Source organism: Pseudophryne corroboree, chromosome 6 (genome assembly GCF_028390025.1).
Source record: "Pseudophryne corroboree isolate aPseCor3 chromosome 6, aPseCor3.hap2, whole genome shotgun sequence".
Taxonomy (NCBI): domain Eukaryota; kingdom Metazoa; phylum Chordata; class Amphibia; order Anura; family Myobatrachidae; genus Pseudophryne; species Pseudophryne corroboree.
The window spans coordinates 88,933,416-88,948,255 of NC_086449.1; the positions used below are offsets into that span (position 1 = coordinate 88,933,416).

Consider the following 14,840-nt stretch of genomic DNA (forward strand, 5'->3'; position numbering starts at 1 on the left):
AGTCTCCTCTTTAGTGTCAGACTCACTGGGGCGTGCTTTTCCTGCCTAAATTATTAGGCCATGTATGGAGTACACTTTATGGAGATTAGGGTTATTTGGATTTTCATTGAAAATGTATAGCACAAAAATAAAAAATGTAAATTTAGTGCATGGTTGTACTTCACAGAATATTTCCATCTTGTATTTACTAACTTCCTCTGCAGGATTAAAACTTTTTAAATAGCACCCAAATGATGGTGGGGGAGGGGTGTGCAAATCATTCTCTGTGTTGTATACTTGGGGCCTTATTCACAAATGGGCGCAGTAGTACAGACACCGCATCTTTTACACAGCGATTGTGCTGAACTCTGCTAATGCCCCAGGAGAAGTCTTGTGTAAATAGACACCTCCTGTTGGCTACTGTGATCCACTGCAGCATCGTCATCTGAGTATGCCTCTGGTTCCTTAGAGCGGATGGTGTGTTCACGCCGAAGGGGCCAGAGAAGCTGCGTCCAAGGATGCAGCCACTGGCCTTGCCACTTCCAGAAAACTGGGCTGACACGACCCTGTTCTCTGTGATACTGGCCGTTGCTATCTCCTCTTCCCCGCCCCCAAACCCCTACAGCATGTCAATCTTTTTTTTACTTGGCATTGATCTTGTAACAACAATATGTAATGCTTGTTTTGTAGAAACCTGGAATTCTGGGCGACTCTCCCCTCACTGCCTTATACGGAGCACTGGGACTGTCACCCCAGCTCACACCCACTCCGGGGAAACCACTGCTGCCAGATCTAGGGCTTGGTAAATATTTCTGGGGAAGATTCTGGGTTGCGTGGTCTACTGTGCCGTGTGTGTGTGTGTGTCTACAAAGTTGTGAATGCCCAAAAAATAGCAACGTTTAGAAGAAGCACCACTTCTAAGAGAACAGTCACTATAGGTATCTGCGCTGCTATGGGAAGGCTTCTCCACCAAAGGTTCCACATATAAGCATGAATTAAAGTGGACGTTGGGCCTAATATAGGTTTGCCATACAACTAGGAGAATTGTATGGAGAGCGCCTCCTAGCTCATCTGGCTCTGCATTAGACTGGTGCTGCACTTGTACCAGTCCAGTAACTTTCCAGTGGATGAGGAAGGTTCGGGGGGTTCTGTCCGGGTTTCTTCGCTTCTCGCAGAGTCTGCACTGATGTGCAATACTTACTGTACAGTGAAACTGGTCCCGCATGACATCTGTCACTTTATATTTACTGGAGCAATGTCTAATTCTCTCCCCATTCAGTAGCCACTACATCGTGCATGCTATGTCTGTCCTTGCATTGCTTCTCGTACACTGCCTTTGAATGTCCCATAGTGACACTGCGACCTCCATAAATAACTGTGATGACTATGCAGAGTATTGAGATTGTTGCAAACTTTTTTATTTTTTATTTAGTTATTATTATTTTTTTTTTTTTTTGTGTGTTCGCTAACTTAATGAACCTATTTCTCTTCTGTAGGAGGCGCTCTGCCATCAGCAGGTATTCCTTCTGACTTGAGTACTCCTCCACTGCAGCCGTTTCTAGGATCACAGGCACCCGACTGGGACAGTCCCCCTCCCACACCTGTGCTGGGCTCATTGCTTGGTGGACTATCAAAGACTGCAGAGCTGGGGGTATGTACTAGCTTACCTGAACTTACCTGAGTTTGTATGTAATTGTTACTTGGACTCCGAAGCTACTTGGCTGTCTATTTGTATCCCTGGTGTAGTGAATGGATTTGTGATGACTTACTGACAGCTGAGTAATGGTGTGGGGTCAGCAGGGTGCCTTTGGCTCATTCTCCAGGCTTTGGACCTTGCAATAGTGCTATAAAAGTCATTTTGCCTTTTGTATAGATCTTTGATACATACTGGGTTGTTTTCATTCTTGTAGTAACCATGATGTTGTATTACAGATGTCCCTCCTCGGTGAGCCCCCTAGGGATCCGAACATTCATTCTGGCCCTTTTATGAACTACCACGGCCACATCCCCAGCACAGGATCAATGTGTAAGCACATGGTTGGGGGAGGCACACTGGTATTGTCTATTAAACATGGCCAAGGATTGAATGATCTGACACGTGTCGCACCTTCTTTAGGTGCAGCCAATAAGCAGGCTCCTTACAAAGCATCAGGAAGCCGGGTCCCTCTCGCCTCCTTGCAGAACTCATTGCTGACTCCCACTGAGGGCTATCCCTTTGACTTCTCAGCGGTGAGTGGACCTCATACAAGCTATAGCGAATGTTGCTTTTTACGTTTGCTTTTACTGTATTTGTCACTATGTTCTCTTTCCTCCTAATGGTCTTTATAATATGTGGACATGGCTGTTCAAATGCTAATTCTGTCCAAAACTAGTTCTGCTTAGCTGGTTCTTGACTGTAAAGTACAGATCTGCAGATAAATGAATGGACAGACTGGCCTCCACTTGGTTAGGCAGCACGTTTAGTGTTGGTCACAGCCTGCCAGTAGGAGCAGAACAGCAATGGGCATGTTTAAGATGTCAGCGTACTTATTATGTTATGTTGGCTCTGGTCATTTAAGGTTTGGGTGCAATCATTAAGTGATTTCTGCTGTTGAAGTGTAAGCTATAGGGTTTTTCTTCTGCCAGGAGCTGCCCACTCGTGGATTTTCCCAAAGCAGGGACCGTATTGTGCCCAACATGAGTGCTTATGAGACCAAGAATAAGGTAAATGGTTGTACCGACCACTGAATGGTACATAAACTTTAATCTTTTGTGGCCAAGTTGATAATTAAAATGGTAAATTACAGATTTCTGTCTGTAAAAATTGCTGCTTAATGGGTGCCAATACACATTTCCTAGTCTCACTGCTGCATAATGTGTGTGGATAGTGTTATATACCCTTGCCATGGTATCCAACGCTATTTATTCATGTTCTCATTAACCATTTTACTTGGAAGCATCAGAAAGGATGAGACCCCTCCATATACTGTACCTTCCCATATTGAACAAAACAGGTGCTGATCACCACCTCGCCCATTGTGAGGGAGTATAAATATCTTAAAATGTATAAAGTGCCAGTACATTTATTTCTGCTTTGTTGCAGCCCTGAAGTCATGTGTTCAATTCCTGTCTGTATGGCGTTTGTGTGTTCTCACCTCACTTGTTTTGGGTTTCCTCACACAGTCCAAAAATATACTGGTAGATTAGTCTGCTTCTGACGCACAAATGAACCTTATTGTGTCTGTCAGTGTGATGGAGAATTTAGACCAGATGTGGGCAATTATTTCAGCTGGGGGGCCACTAAACACACTCCAGCAAATATTTGAGGGCTGCACGCAAAATATCCCCTCCCTCCGTGAGAACAGTTGCCAGCTCCCCACTCTCCCTGAGCACACACGGGTACAAGGCAACACACACGCACACACAGGTGTAGGGGGGTACAGGGTGTCACACAAAGCGTCAGGGGGTGTACACGGTCAAAAACATCGGAAAAGTAGGGGTACAGGTTGCCATATACCCTGAGGTAGGGGGGTACAGGTGCCATATACCCTGAGGTAGGGGGTACTGGGTATCAAACGGTGTGGGGGGTACAAGGTGTGTAACACACCAAGGGTGAGGGGGATAGTGAGTCGCACACAGGGAGGTGGGTACAGGGCTCCCTGGGGGCTCACCTCTCTGCACCAATCCACTGAGCTGCAGGGGGTGGGACCCAGATACAGGCCAGGGGGATCCAGGCTGGTCACTCAACTCAACAAGTGCTGTGCACTCCATGGAGCCGCACCGCCAGTAATTTCAGGTGTGAGGCCGGAACTGTGACCGGGAGGCCAATGTCTGCTTCCTCCCTGGAGGAGGGAGGGTGAGGGTGATGCTGCCGCTGTTCCTCCATGGTGCTCCACCTGCAGGAGGTGGAGCTGGCCAAGGTGGTTAGCCAGGGAGCAGGAGGCAGCCGGGCTTCCAGCTGCTCAGATGATCCGCTGCTGCCCCTGCTTTGGATCCCCCAAGTGGCTCATCCAGTTGGGACGCTTGTCATTGGGCACTGGTGGGGGACAGCGGGCCAGGCAGGATCAGTTTGCGGGCCACAATTTGCCCACCCCTGATTTATACTATAGGCTTCTCTTGGGGCAGGGACTGATGTGAATGACTGAAATATTCTCTGTAAAGTCTTGTGCAATGTGTACATGAGAGGTAAGTAAATAAAAAAAAGTGTGTATATTATATTTTTAATTTTTTTATTTATATATATTTTTTTTATTACACTACACCACACACTAAAATGCCTGGCTAAGTACAATGATGGTTCAAAGAGGGCTTTTTGTGTGTGTGTGTGTGTGTGTGTGTGTGTGTGTGTGTGTGTGTGTGTGTTACATTAATAAATCCACCATTATTACAAAGTAGTTGTTTTGCAATAATAAATGCACCTTTTATTAGGCTGAATAAAATGAGCCATATACTTTGGAAATGTTATGACGGGAACACCTAATCGTACACAATGTTACACTCTTATGAGATAATGAATACAAAATGTAGCAATGTTTATAAATAAATGTGGGACCATGAGTGCAGAGCAGACCTAAGGTGTGTACACACGGTAAGATTCGGGCTAAATCCCGGTTCTCACTATGCGATGGGGAGTAAGTCTGTGTCGCAAGCATAGATGACTGTTCTTACGATATTGGCTTTGTACAATTTTGGCTAAGTGTCAGTTTTGACTACCTTTTTTTTTTTTCTGAGTCAAAATTGACTTGCCTGCACAGTCTATGTAGGCTTGCGATACCGGCTTCGCAGGACCGCGCATCCGAATCGCAAGGTGACTTTCACCTTGCTTTCTGCACTAACTTTCCTTACGATTTTGATTTTATATAGTCATAATCGTAATAGAAAATTTACCGTGTGTACACACCTTTTACTAGTCACAGCTGGGCACTGTGAATCAATAGATATACAATGTAACAATATTATAAGTAAATGAGACCATGAGTGCAGAGCAGACTTACTTGTCACAGCCAAATTGCATCCAGAACATCAATAGAGGGCCGTTAAAAGGGAGGGTATTTTTATACCCCTTCTACTGTACCTCACTTCCTGGCAATTAAGTTCTAAGTGATGGTGAATAAACTTTATTATAAATGTTGTAAACCATAAAATATTATGTAGAATGAGGTAAAAGTGAATCAAACGTATAGACTTTAAAGAAAAGGTAAATTGGTGGTTCCCTGAAGTCGAGAGACGCAATAACCATTAGTGCATTCCACCTGACCCCACCGTGCTTTCCAATTGCCGCACTTCTGGGGGGGGTGCATTCCACGGGCTGGGCTTCCGGGAGCGCTATACACAGCGCTCTCCCCGCCTCTCAGGTAAACATGTGACTGCAACGCACTAAGGTGGAATAGCTGAGACGCATAAGTCACGTGAATGAGAGTTTTCCTAAGCACTTCCTGGGGCGCTGCAGGTAGGCATTCAGTCAATGTATAAGCAGTCAAATGGAGAAGTGGAATTATCAGTCCTACATGCAGTGCCAGACCACAGAGTGTGAAATGTGGGCTAAGTGTTAAATTGATACTTCATTAAAAAACATTAATGGATACTTGATTGAAAAGAGCAGTGCGTAAATAGTGATAAATTTAGAACTACCTATAAAAATAAGTTAATAAATCCAGTACTAATTTAGTATGGAATATTAATAGTGAAAAATTAATAGATGGGTCCGCTATACACATGGAATCCATCTCTAATTGTTACAACTGTTACCAGTAACCACAATAAAAGTGGTACTGCAAGTGACCAGTGATAAAGATAAAATACCCGTGTGTGTGTGTGTGTGTATATGTTACAATTAGTGTTCAATGAGAGAAAATTCAATTATGTGTGTGTGTGTGTGTAATGTTTGTTTGTGTGGTTTTTGGTTTTGTTTTACTATTACGTCCTAGAGGATGTTGGGGACACCAAAAGAACCATGGGGTATAGACTGATCCGCAGGAGACATAGGCACTTTAAGACATTCAAAGGGGCGTGACCTGGCTCCTCCCTCTATATCCCTCCCCAGACTCAGTTTAGAAAATGTACCCTGCGAGACGGAGGCACTCGGGGGAGCTCTACTGAGTTTCTCTGAAAAGACTTATGTTAGGTTTTTTATTTTCAGGGAGATCTGCTGGCTTCAGACTCCCTGCTTCGTGGGAAAGAGGGGAGAGCAGTCTAGACCCACTTCTAATGAGTTTCAGGGCTCTGCTGCTGCTGACAGGATGCCTTCAGCACATGAGGGAAGATGAACGCCGGGCGCTCCTGGATGTTCGCTCCCACAGCCTGCCGTCACCCCCTCTTCAAAGCCATAAGTCAGAAGACAGGTGAGTATAAGAAGAGTAGAAGACTTCTCTTCAGTGGACGGCATATAGAGGTACCGCGCGGCGGAGGCATGCTCAGTGCGCGCCAGGCTCCAATTCTGTGCACACCGCTCTGGGGGGGGGGGGGGGGCGGCGCCGCGCCGCGCCCTGGAGAGCTTGTAAAACCTCATAAATAAGGCTGGCATAGTAGTTTCAGTGCACTGGCACTGTCCGCAAACCCCCGCCAGGATAAATGAACATTTTAAGCGGGACGAAAAGCGCCATATTGGGGGCGGAGCTCCTTCCTCAAGGCTCACTCGGCGCCATTTCCTCCACACAGCAGCGCTGGTCCTTCCTCACAGCAGCAAGTACCAGAGGCTTGGAAAAACGAGGGGGGTGCAGAAATAAATATATATATATATATATATATATATATATATATATATATATATATATATAAAAAAAGGGGCGGCACTCAGACTTTAAGGTTGAAAAAGTGTATTTCACAAATAGACCGACGTTTCGGGGTCAGTATACCCCTTTTGTCAAGGTGAATAAAAGTGTACTACATGACTAACATACCTTAAATAGAGAAGTTCTGCTCCGTGAATCACGCCCGGCCGCGCTGCTTCCCACTTGGCTTCCGGCTTCATTTCAATGATGTCATCAGAGTCGTGTCCGGTTGCCGTAGCAACCGTGGATGCTGAACGGCCGGGCTGTGGTGCTGAGTGAATAAAAGAAAACGGAAGAAGAGTGATTCTAAATTACAGCACCCTGTCACCGCAATAAGAGAGGGGGATCAATAATAGCAGTCTCTGAACTATCAGATATAATGAGGAAGAAACATGCTGACAGGGCAAAAATTGCTCAGATGCTTAGATAATGTATACAAACAAGGGACTCTCTTAGAGGGGATTAAACAGTGATCGCACACCAGAGCCCAAAATAGAAAAAGGCTCACGTTAAAGAAATTACTGAGAGAGAGAGGGGAGAGGTACAATAACGTAGCACCATCCCTGGCTTAATGACCGCTGAATTGAGAATAATTAATAGCTGATGTTTCAGAGACCCACATAAAAATAAATTCAAGTAGGAAGTACCAGAAGGTAATTAATTATAGAGAGCTAAACAAGCAGAATTATTTAAAGATATTAAAACTCAATTTCTCGTTGAGGCCATTCGGGTTGGTAGTCCCCAGTTCATAAATCCAACAGGCCTCCAGCTGCAAAAGTCTGCCATCTCTATCTCCTCCTCTAGCATGCTTAGGGACATGGTCAATAATTAAATGACGCAAGTCCTTCATAGTATGACCTGCTGCTGCGAAATGTCTCGCCACTGGTGGTTCGGATTCTTTGCCCTGCAATGCTTGTTTGATAGCTGAGCGATGGAGGGCCCTCCATTCTCTGAGGGTCCTAATGGACTTCCCCACATAGTGGAGATTGCAGGGGCATTTGATGAGATAGATAATGAGTAGTGGTGCAAGTAAGTACGTGCTTAATACTAAAGATCCTTTCACTATGGGGATGCTTAAAGCTCGAACCGGTGATCATATATTCACATGTTGTACATTTGTAGCAACCAGGTTTCTTTTCTAGAAATATAGAGTGAGATCGTCCTTGTCTATCCAGTTCGGCTTGAAAGCCCGTAATGTCCGAGTGAACCACTCTATCTTTAATATTCCTACCCCGCTGGTAACACATCATAGGTCTTTTATTGCTGAGAGAAGGGAGAGCTTGATCAGAAACCACTAGTGGCCACAGAGCTCTGGTGGCTCTTTGCACAACAGGGCTAGAGGTATTGTACCTAGTAGAGAACGGAATGACAGGTTTCTGTTGAGTTTTTGGAGTAAACAAAGTTTCTCTAGGGATCTGCATAACTTCTTCCTTATGTCTAAGGAGAAGCTGGTAATTGTATCCGCTCTCCAAGAATTTAGACACCATAAGGTCCAGCTCGAGCTCTAAAGTAAGGCGGTCACTGATGATCCGTGACACCCTGATCATTTGCGACTGGGGAAGGCCATCTTTGAGAGCTTTAGGATGATGGCTACTTGCTTTAAGAAGGGTGTTCCTATCTGTGGGCTTATAGTATAAACCCGTATGAAGAATCCCATCCCGGATGGTGACCTGGACATTTAGGTAATTTAAAGTGCTGGTGCTTGTCTGGAAGGTGTATTTGATGCTGGAGACTCTGGAATTGATGGTCTGCATGAGTGAGTTAAACTGGGTGTCACGGATCAACGATTTCACCTGGCATGTTGAATTACATCAGTTTTCCCGCAAACTGAGACGCCAGGAGTACTTTCAATCTAATACTGAAGACACCCCCACACCCCCTCTGCTGGATGCACTACATCAGAAATTCTTGAGCCAACGCTCGAAGTCCTCCTTCGACCCTGTTTCAACAAACGCCTCTATAAAATCATTTACAAGATTGCTGGAAGACTGTTAAAAAGGTACAATGCGGCCCCGGAAACTCCCAAAGCACATTGTAACCTGTCAAGGGCTGAATGGGGTGCTTTGAAGAAACTGGGGGAATATAGAGATATTGTGATCCGTCCAGCGGATAAAGGGGGAGGAGTCGTGGTGCTCGATCTGGAGTATTATGTTAATGAGATCTATAGCCAACTGGCTGACGCAGCCACCTATGAGGGACTCCCACTAGACCCTACCGTTGAATATCAAAAGGAACTAATTTCCGTTCTGGACCAGGCCAAACGGAACGGTACGATTACATCTAAGTTATATACAGCGTTGAAGCAGGAACATCCTCTTGTGCCCATTTTTTTCACCGTACCCAAACTCCATAAAAACCTCCAGTCCCCACCTGGCAGACCCATAATTGCAGCTCGGGATTCAATATTCCAACCGGTGTTCGTATTCTTGGACAGTATCTTGCAACCTTTGATACTCAAGCATAAGAATTTTATCAAAGATACAATAAGCTTCATTAATCGATTAGGTGAGATTAAGCATGTCCCTGAAGATACCTTGATCTGTGTTGTAGACGTCGTGAGTATATACACCAGTATTCCTCATGAGGCAGGTCTGTTAGCTATGGAAGAATTCTTAATCAATGAAAAAATGGATTCACTTGACCTTTCACTGTTTATGATCCTCCTCCGTATGACTCTGGAAAATAATTATTTTCTTTTCAACGGTAAATTCTATCACCAGAAAACTGGGTGTGCGATGGGGAGCAATGTCTCCTCATCGTTCGCCAATATTTTTATGTTTAAGGAGGAATTTGAAGTGTTTTTCAGGAGTGAATCCATAGCGGCCCACATCCTCCTGTTCACTCGGTTTATAGATGATCTGTTCATCTTGTGGACAGGGGGTGTGGACCAGTTTAACTCACTCATGCAGACCATCAATTCCAGAGTCTCCAGCATCAAATACACCTTCCAGACAAGCACCAGCACTTTAAATTACCTAGATGTCCAGGTCACCATCCGGGATGGGATTCTTCATACGGGTTTATACTATAAGCCCACAGATAGGAACACCCTTCTTAAAGCAAGTAGCCATCATCCTAAAGCTCTCAAAGATGGCCTTCCCCAGTCGCAAATGATCAGGGTGTCACGGATCATCAGTGACCGCCTTACTTTAGAGCTCGAGCTGGACCGTATGGTGTCTAAATTCTTGGAGAGCGGATACAATTACCAGCTTCTCCTTAGACATAAGGAAGAAGTTATGCAGATCCCTAGAGAAACTTTGTTTACTCCAAAAACTCAACAGAAACCTGTCATTCCGTTCTCTACTAGGTACAATACCTCTAGCCCTGTTGTGCAAAGAGCCACCAGAGCTCTGTGGCCACTAGTGGTTTCTGATCAAGCTCTCCCTTCTCTCAGCAATAAAAGACCTATGATGTGTTACCAGCGGGGTAGGAATATTAAAGATACAGTGGTTCACTCGGACATTACGGGCTTTCAAGCCGAACTGGATAGACAAACACGATCTCGCTCTATATTTCTAGAAAAGAAACCTGGTTGCTACAAATGTATCAAATGTACAACATGTGAATATATGATCACCGGTTCGAGCTTTAAGCATTCCCATAGTGAAAGGATCTTTAGTATTAAGCACGTACTTACTTGCACCACTACTCATATCTATCTCATCAAATGCCCCTGCAATCTCCACTATGTGGGGAAGTCCATAAGGACACTCGGAGAAAGGATGGCCCTCCATCGCTCAGCTATCAAACAAGCATTGCAGGGCAAAGAATCCGAACAACCAGTGGCGAGACATTTCGCAGCAGCAGGTCATACTATGAAGGACTTGCGTCATTTAATTATTGACCATGTCCCTAGGCATGCTAGAGGAGGAGATAGGGATGGCAGACTTTTGCAGCTGGAGGCCCGTTGGATTTATGAACTGGGGACTACGAACCCGAATGGCCTCAACGAGAAATTGAGTTTTAATATCTTTAAATAATTCTGCTTGTTTAGCTCTCTATATAATTAATTACCTTCTTGTACTTCCTACTTGAATTTATTTTTATGTGGGTCTCTGAAACATCAGCTATTAATTATTCTCAATTCAGCGGTCATTAAACCAGGGATGGTGCTACGTTATTGTACCTCTCCCCTCTCTCTCTCTCTCTCAGTAATTTCTTTAACGTGAGCCTTTTTCTATTTTGGGCTCTGGTGTGCGATCACCGTTTAATCCCCTCTAAGCGAGTCCCTTGTTTGTATACATTAAGCATCTGAGCAATTTTTGCCCTGTCGGCATGTTTCTTCCTCATTATATCTGATAGTTCAGAGACTGCTATTATTGATCCCCCTCTCTCTCATTGCGGTGACAGGGTGCTGTAATTTAGAATCACTCTCTTCTGTTTTCTTTTATTCACTTAGCGCCGCAGCCCGGGCGTTCAGCATCCACGGTTGCTACGGTAACCGGATGCGACTGATGACGACATCGAAATGAAGCCGGAAGCCAAGCGGGAAGCAGCGCGGGCGTGATTCACGGAGCGGGACTTCTCTCTATTTAAGGTATGTTAGTCATGTAGTACACTTTCATTCACCTTGACAAAGGGGTATACTGACCCCGAAACGTCGGTCTATTTGTGAAATACACTTTTTTTCAACCTTAAAGTCTCTGAGTGCCGCTCCTTTCTTCTCGTTTGTTTGGATCTCCATGGAGGGCACCAGAGCTAATATAAAGTGAAGGAGGGAGTGCCGGCCCGTATGTATGTCGGTCGATCAAAAGTATGGTAGGTGCGCTACTTCCCTTCTTAATCAGTATAATATATTCAAAAAATGTCTTAGGTTTGTCAAACTTGCACCCTGGTTCCACAGGATACCCTGCAGATGGCAGCTCAGTCCTTCGGGGTGTCACTAGGTTTAGTGACAAATAAATCTGGAAAAACAAGGAGAGGACAAGCGCCTAATAGTGCAGTAACTTCACACCAATTTTGGTTATTTATGACGAAGTGTCTATAGATAATCTGCGTACCGGAAGTTGGATTTTTAACAGGCACATCAAAACACAGCGACTGATCCCTCCAATTAGTTATCCGCACCACAACAAGTCACGTGGTTAAATGCAAACAAGCGTATCATAAGGGATCCTTATCTTCCAGTCGGTCTGTTCGCAGAATAGCGAGGTAGTGAGTTGCTTGCAGCCTACTGTATATGACTCATGTGGAGCAGATGACATATAAAGGGGGATATACGGGCCTCCCAACATGAGGGACTGTATGTATATGTATGTGTGTGTATAATATATTATAGCACGCGCGCTGCAGCTCTGGGACACTTGAGGGTGTTTTTCAGACCTGCAATTTGGGCGCTGGGGTGTGAGCTGGCTTCTTTTCCCTTTGTTCCCTCACAGGCTTTCCTTTGGGTGCTGTTCAGGGGGCAACATGTCTGAGGCAGAATTTTCCTCAGGGGGATAATTTATTGGGGACACTAAATGTTTTGGGGGCTCTGTCGGCACCGCCGACTGCTGATTGGTTAGCTACTTTCAGTGCTTTAAATGCTAATGTTACTATGTTAAACCAAAAGTTTGCTCAGTCTGAGTCTCAAATGCAGATGTGGAAGAGATCAGTAGATGACTCTATTGCTAGGGTCACTTAAACGTGGTTTTGACCAGATAGTTGACACTGATTCCGACACGGACTCTGATACCGGTGCCGATTCTAGATTAGATCCTAAATTGGCTAAGAGTATTCAGTATATGATTGTTGCTGTTAAAGACATCTTGCGTATTGATGAGGACCCTATAAATCCTGATACTAGGGTCCTTAATTACAAGGAAAAGAGACGCTCTGTTTCTTTTCCTCCATGTTTTTGAACTAAATGACCTTTTTGATGGCATTTGGAACAACCCTGATATGAAATATCTCATTCCTAATCGAATCAAGGTGGCGTACCCCTTTCCCGCCGCTGATAGGGATAAGTGGGAAACACCACCCACAGTAGACCAAGCCCTAGCGCACTTGTCTAAACAGGTAGCCCTCTCTGCAGCTCAGTCGACTACCCTTAAGGAGCCGGCTGATCGTAAACAAGAGGCTACTTTGAAAGCTATTTTCTCTATCGTCCTAAGTGGATGCTGGGGTTCCTGAAAGGACCATGGGGAATAGCGGCTCCGCAGGAGACAGGGCACAAAAGTAAAGCTTTTACAGGTCAGGTGGTGTGTACTGGCTCCTCCCCCTATGACCCTCCTCCAGACTCCAGTTAGATTTTTGTGCCCGGCCGAGAAGGGTGCAATTCTAGGTGGCTCTCATAAAGAGCTGCTTAGAGAGTTTAGCTTAGGTTTTTTATTTTACAGTGATTCCTGCTGGCAACAGGATCACTGCAACGAGGGACAGAGGGGAGAAGAAGTGAACTCACCTGCGTGCAGGATGGATTGGCTTCTTGGCTACTGGACATGAAGCTCCAGAGGGACGATCACAGGTACAGCCTGGATGGTCACCGGAGCCACGCCGCCGGCCCCCTCACAGATGCTGAAGCAAGAAGAGGTCCAGAATCGGCGGCTGAAGACTCCTGCAGTCTTCTTAAGGTAGCGCACAGCACTGCAGCTGTGCGCCATTTTCCTCTCAGCACACTTCACACGGCAGTCACTGAGGGTGCAGGGCGCTGGGGGGGGGGGGCGCCCTGGGAGGCAAATGAATACCTATAAACGCTAAAAATACCTCACATATAGCCCCAGAGGCTATATGGAGATATTTACCCCTGCCTAAATGTACTAAATAGCGGGAGACGAGCCCGCCGAAAAAGGGGCGGGGCCTATCTCCTCAGCACACGGCGCCATTTTCTGTCACAGCTCCGCTGGTCAGGAAGGCTCCCAGGTCTCTCCCCTGCACTGCACTACAGAAACAGGGTATAACAGAGAGGGGGGGCAAAATAAATGGCAATATATTAATATAAAAGCAGCTATAAGGGAGCACTTAATCATAAGGCTATCCCTGTCATATATAGCGTTTTTTGGTGTGTGCTGGCAGACTCTCCCTCTGTCTCCCCAAAGGGCTAGTGGGTCCTGTCTTCGTATAGAGCATTCCCTGTGTGTCTGCTGTGTGTCGGTACGTGTGTGTCGACATGTATGAGGACGTTATTGGTGTGGAGGCGGAGCAATTGCCAAATATGAGGATGTCACCTCCTAGGGGGTCGACACCAGAATGGATGCCTTTATTTGTGGAATTACGGGATAGCGTCAACTCTCTTAAGCAGTCGTTTGCCGACATGAGGCGGCCGGACACTCAATTAGTGCCTGTCCAGGCGCCTCAAACACCGTCAGGGGCTGTAAAACGTCCCTTGCCTCAGTCGGTCGACACAGACCCAGACACAGGCACTGATTCCGGTGGTGAAGGTGACGAATCAACCGTATTTTCCAGTAGGGCCACACGTTATATGATTTTGGCAATAAAGGAGATGTTACATTTAGCTGATACTACAGGTACCACTAAACAGGGTATTATGTGGGGTGTGAAAAAACTACCAGTAGTTTTTACCGAATCAGAAGAATTAAATGACGTGTGTGATGAAGCGTGGGGTGCCCCGATAAAAAACTGCTAATTTCAAAGAAGTTATTGGCTTTATACCCTTTCCCGCCAGAGGTTAGGGAGCGCTGGGAAACACCTCCTAGGGTGGACAAAGCGCTAACACGCTTATCAAAACAAGTGGCGTTACCCTCTCCTGAGACGGCCGCACTTAAAGATCCATCAGATAGGAGGATGGAAAATATCCAAAAAGGTATATACACACATGCAGGTGTTATACTACGACCAGCTATTGCGACTGCCTGGATGTGCAGTGCTGGGGTAGTTTGGTCAGAGTCCCTGATCGAAAATATTGATACCCTGGACAGGGACAATATTTTACTGTCGTTAGAACAAATAAAGGATGCATTTCTTTATATGCGTGATGCACAGAGAGATATCTGCACACTGGCATCACGGGTAAGTGCTATGTCCATTTCGGCCAGGAGAGCTTTATGGACACGACAGTGGACAGGCGATGCGTAGAGGAGTTATTTGGGGTCGGTCTATCGGATTTGGTGGCCACGGCTACGGCCGGGAAATCCACCTTTCTACCTCAAGTCACTCCCCAACAGAAAAAGGCACCGA

General features: G+C 45.6%; 1 protein-coding gene across 3 annotated transcripts in view; it reads left to right on the forward strand.

Moving 5' to 3' along the window:
* The window catches only part of RAVER1 (ribonucleoprotein, PTB binding 1), a 159,962-nt gene that overhangs the window by 66,434 nt on the left and 78,688 nt on the right, over positions 1-14,840 (forward strand). For all 3 annotated transcript variants that reach the window (XM_063931463.1, XM_063931465.1, XM_063931464.1), the window contains exons 7-11: positions 670-781; positions 1,476-1,630; positions 1,912-2,005; positions 2,096-2,208; positions 2,605-2,682. In XM_063931463.1, the coding sequence (XP_063787533.1) occupies positions 670-781; positions 1,476-1,630; positions 1,912-2,005; positions 2,096-2,208; positions 2,605-2,682 (552 nt within the window). The remainder of the gene's footprint in view (positions 1-669; positions 782-1,475; positions 1,631-1,911; positions 2,006-2,095; positions 2,209-2,604; positions 2,683-14,840) is intronic.